Source organism: Natrix helvetica (genome assembly GCF_964273705.1).
Source record: "Natrix helvetica genome assembly, chromosome: Z".
NCBI classification, from domain to species: domain Eukaryota; kingdom Metazoa; phylum Chordata; class Lepidosauria; order Squamata; family Natricidae; genus Natrix; species Natrix helvetica.
Window position 1 is genome coordinate 102,545,696 of NC_138554.1, and position 5,421 is coordinate 102,551,116.

At 34.3% G+C, this 5,421-nt stretch overlaps 1 protein-coding gene across 1 annotated transcript; it reads left to right on the forward strand.

The window, feature by feature from the left end:
* The first annotated feature begins 269 nt into the window (after nt 1-269).
* Nucleotides 270-5,201, forward strand: POLR1F (RNA polymerase I subunit F). The gene is made up of 4 exons (XM_081932232.1): nt 270-726; nt 2,265-2,406; nt 3,801-4,009; nt 4,439-5,201. Exons 1-4 carry the CDS (start codon nt 452-454, stop codon nt 4,776-4,778), a joined length of 966 nt encoding a protein of 321 aa, XP_081788358.1. The 5' UTR covers nt 270-451; the 3' UTR covers nt 4,779-5,201.
* The last annotated feature ends 220 nt before the right edge of the window (nt 5,202-5,421 follow it).

Sequence of the window (5,421 nt, forward strand, 5' to 3'; positions counted from 1 at the left end):
TGTTATAAGTTTTAAAACCTTTAATAAAATTCCAGCGCTGAGCCAGATGACTGGCGATTTCAACGATTTCCCCACCTGGCCGTCTTTGCCCGAGATCCATTTCCGGAGAAATCCTTCCGGACTAGTAACACAAACATCGCAGTACGAACCGCTAGAGCGCCACCTCCTGGTTTAGAAAATCCCCTCGGCTTCGTGAACCGGATGAGGAAATGTCCACTCTCGCACGTGCAGATGGTAGGTAAGCAAAAGCCACCACACACAAGATGGCCGCTAAATCACATCCGGAAAAAGAAGAGCCCGTTTCCTTTTTCTATTTTCAGCCATTTGATAGGTTGGCCCCAGCCAAAAAAAAAAAACCAACAACAACCCTACTTTATGGTAATGACGTCATCACCAAGTGACAGCAAGGGAAGACGGCACCTTGGGACATAAGGACGATCCATTTTTTTTCATGGCGGAGATGGAGGCCGGCTCGACTTTGGGAGCGACGGAGGTTGAGACGGCTGTTGTGATCTCAACGGCGGTGTCTAATGATCCGACTCCCCTTCCCACCTGCGTCAAGCTGCCTTCTTTTGAGACTGCGCGAGTACTGGCGGAGAACCGCTACTCTTGCCTTGTGGTGGTGCCGCACCGGAGGCACATCGCGCTCCCGCCGCGCTTCCTGAATCGCAAACGGACAGGGATTTGCGCGCAGTTGGATGCTGAACTGCGCCGTTACTCAGATAGGTACGTTGCCATCATTGCCTGTAAAAAAATACTCCGTTTAAATACTCCAGGCTCAAGGATAAACTGGTGAGAAAGCGAGTTGTTCGATGAACTTTCTAGAAGTTGTTTCCTATTCTCCTTCTTAGCCTTATTGTTCTCCAGTTCTAAAACTGAATACAGGCTCCGAGGAACCTAATTTAAAGTATATTTCGGGAAACCTGAAATTTTCCTCACAAAAGGCAGTTAACAAATTAAATTCCCCTTCTCCCCTCCCCCCCCCGCCACGGATATTGTTATATTAGAAAGTTTGTAGGCCGCCTTTTGAAACAAGAGCCTACGGTCTCTGTCTTACTGTCCCCATTAATCTGCATTTAGTTCCTTTGCTCATGTTTATATTCATACCTGTGCTCGTTATCTTGTACATGTTTGACAAACAAACAAATAAATAAAAAAGTCCCCAGATTTGCTGTTTCATACTTTTCAGTACAACCAGTCTTTTAATAAGCCACTGCCATATAGAGCTACCCATCTTGCTGTTCCTTTTCGCGGTAGTACCTTATAAAGAATACAGAAGGTAATTCAGAAATAACTCCCCCTCCAAATTAAAGATTGACTTGCATAAACACCATTCTTTGTTTTCTGTATTCTATATTTTTGTCCTTGTAGTTTTATTTTTGCTCCCAAACAGTGCATTGCTGTGAAACATACAGAAACCATGGTGCAAATGTAATTTTAAGAAATGTAAAACCAAAATTAGTGGGTTGATTGAATTAAACATTTTTGAAGAAGTGAAAATTTTATTATCTCATTTGTAACTAGTAAGCGGTAACTTTGTTTAAAAAACTTTGTAAAAAGTAACTGGACAGAAAGAACATTCCATTGCTAAGAAGACCTTTTTCCAAAAATACCCATTAAGCCTTTATTGGCAGGAGTATCATTGGCTATCTTGGTTTATGGCTTTAAGGAGCTTCAAAGATTAAGGTCTGGGTAGCTAACATGAGCTAAATGGGGTGGGGGTGGGGAATAATCATTTATTTGCAATTAAAGTTCACTGTATAAAGAGAGGACAAAAGAAATTTTCATCCAAGCTTATTTTATGGCTAACAGAGATAATGAATATTCACACAAGTAAGAAATTTACTCTCTTTCTAAATTAATACTATGGCTTTTATTTAAGCAGTTACCTCAGTTGCGCCCTTCTTGATGCTTTCCAATATGCAGTGATTTGTAATTAACACATTTTAATTAAGGGATTTGTATAACATCTTAATTATGTGAGGAATTTGCAGAACAAATGTCTTTTCAATCAGTACATTTTTAAGTAATTCCAAAACCAATGGTGTTGTAGTCATAATATTGTACACTACTAGGGGGACCTCCTAACTATTATGTTTTTCTCAGAATCATAAAATCTACATTTGTGTAACTTTCATTTATTTGAATTGCTCGTAACTGCTTTGTCATGGTAAGGATCATAATTACAGTGTTTCTTCTAGAGCTTAGGTACACTTACGCTGATTATATTGCTAAGTGATTTATTTATTTATGTTATCTTGTAGTTTTCAAGGAGTTCCTGTGGCATATGATGATATTAAAATAACTAAAGAACTGGGTGATATAATTGATGACATTGGGGCCATCCATCTGGATATAGAAGCTACTTTTGTTGTCTTTCAGCCTAAGCCAGCGAAAAAACTCCTGGTATGTATATAAATAACTCAGTATTTTGTTTGTACAGTTCTTCTCATCACAAACTTACATAGTAAGTTCATTTGCTTATTTAATTATTTATTGGATTTATCCTGCCATAATGATGACATCAACAGTAAATAGTACTTTACAATATAGTCAAGACAACAGTAAAGCATAAATGGTATAATTAAAACAATTTGACCAGTCATCAGTATACCATTACTCGTCTTACTATTCGACCGTACACACACACACACACACACACACACTCTCACTCTAATTCTAATTTTCCATACAAAAACAACCATGTGAGGTGGTTGGGCTAAGAGAAAGCAACTGGCCCAAAATATTTCAGTTTTCTTTCATGTAGTCCCAACAAGATAATAAATACAATAAAGAAAGAACCAACAGTCTCCTGGTTTCTAGGACAGTACCTTTACCACTATGCCATTTTAGCTTTTTATATTGCACATATAAATAGTATATATATCATCTTAAATTTTTCTATAGCATACAATCTTTAAGAATTTTTTATTAGAATTGATTATACTTAAGCATGTTTAAATTTTATATTTTGTGATTTCTTAGGTTATAATAATATTTACAATCTTTGATCTTTTTCAAGTATGGTTTTTTAGTTAATTGTAGGAATAGTAGGCTAAACAAGCACTGCAATTAATTGTTTTATATGAAAATATCTTTAAAAATGTTTTACAAAAAATATCAAATGATCTTATTCATAACTTTTGAAACATTCTTGCTGGTAACTGTTAAAAATTAGTTCCACTGTTGGTCTGTTACAGAAAAACAATTTAGAGTTTCTGAAGTATTAGTCAACTGAACAAAAACAACTAGATTCTAACCAACTTGGGATGAAAGGATATTGGACCAGTTGACACCTAAAAAATTAAAAATAAATTGTTTATGTATATTTAACATTCAAAATATGTAAGAATACACCCTAATTCCATATACAATGGTACCTTGGTATTTGACTGCTTCAAAACTCATTCAATGTGGTACTTAATATATTTTGATGTGAAAATATTGTTCCAGTACTTGTAGTTTCTGCATGCTGCAAAAGAAGATGGGGATAGTTGCAAAAAGCTGATAGGAAGTTGCCCATGCTAGTATGTTGCTGCAAAAGGAAGAAGGGGATGGCTAAAATAAATGGTTTGTCACCTGCTTTGTTTGGCACCCATATTTTTTAGTTCCCATCATGCCTCTCAACCAATTAACGTAAAGTACCGAGGTACCACTGTACTTGGTATGTACCTATGTTGAATATTGACAGAAACAACAGTATAGTTTTTGCCAAAACATGTGATGTGGTGCTAACATTTCTTTTTTTCCAAAACATGTGATGTGGTGCTAACATTTCTTTTTTTCCTTTTCTTCTCCAGGGTATAATTAATAAAGTGGCACCTAGCCATATTGGCTGTCTGGTTCATGAATGTTTCAATGCTTCTATCCCCAAACCAGATCACATATCAATAGAAGAATGGAAAAATTTTGGTTTTCAAATAGGTGTTAGACTGGTATTTAAGGTGCTGCATTTTGATTCAGACGCTGCTGGAGTATTCTGCATTCGAGGGAAACTCTGTAAAAACAGGTAATACATATATTTTTTTACAAATGGCTTGATTATAGAATGTAAGGCTTCGTAACCAAGTTTATTTTATTACATAACATACCACAAAAGTCTTTTAAGATCTCATTTATTTTTCAAAAGTTTAATGGAAAAGTATGTGAGATCTATCAGAATTTGAAAAATAAATGTGGAAAAACTACTGCCAATAATAATAATGGTTTGTGTCCCAAAATGTCTGTTTATGCTAGCACTTCTTTCTTCCATTTAAAGAATATGTCAGGATAATTCTTTAAAAGAAAAAGGATAATCTAGATGTGAAGGTACTATTACAACTAAAACAGTCGGGTATGAATCACTTTGGATAAACTGTACAGTGTTTTGCTTCTGTATAACTGTAGGAATTTACTAGTCTTGTAAAAGTTGTTTTCTCAGTTATTTTTTTATTTTTAGTCTTGGAGAAGAGATGCTGAAGGAAAAATGCAAGAAAAAATATGAAAAAAATTGTGATGTGCATATTGGCTCAGAGGAGATGGAAGTTGATATATCAAGTGTTGGGATGGAAGACAGAGAAATGCATAATTGTGATGATGAAGATGATCATGGTATATTTGATAAGCCTGAGACAGAGAATGGGCAAGATGGAGCAGAGGTGGGAATGCATGCCAGTGACTCCAGTGGTTACCATAGTGATCATGGTAAATCTAAGAAAAAGAAAAGAAAACTTTTTGAGGAGGAAAATGGAAATTCTGGTTTGTTAAAATCCAAAGCTAAAAAGAAGAGAAAAGATTGAAAATGTCTAAATGATACCAATGTGCCTTACCTGTATTTGGAACTCTTCTATTGGTAATTTTTGACATTTTTGTTGCATTTTAGCATCTCTAATTGATATCTGAAGAATTCCATTGTAGATGCTGGACTTCAATAATGCCTAAAAATAATAAATAATGTGAGAAAAGACATTTGTTATTGTGTAGCTTTTAACTAGCAGTGTATTTAAAGGTTGGGGGGCGGGGAGTCCAAATCCTAAATTAAGTTTTTCCTCTGAGCTATATATTTAGTTTTAAGTATTTGTTTTCAGAGTGATATTAAAGGATCTTCTTGAAAAATTACTATATGAGAACTTATTTGTACTCTTGTGTTAAAATAACTTTTAAGACTTCTTTTATGCCAACATAGTGAAGGACAAATCGATCCCTTAATTATATATATATATATAATATATATATATATATATATATATATATATATATATATATATATATATATATATATATATATATATATATATATATATATATATATATATATATATATATATATATATATATATATATATATATATATATATATATATATATATATATATATTAGGAGTGAGACTTGGGGTTTCTAATTTGGTGCTTTGAACTTCATCATACTTACCTGGATGCCAC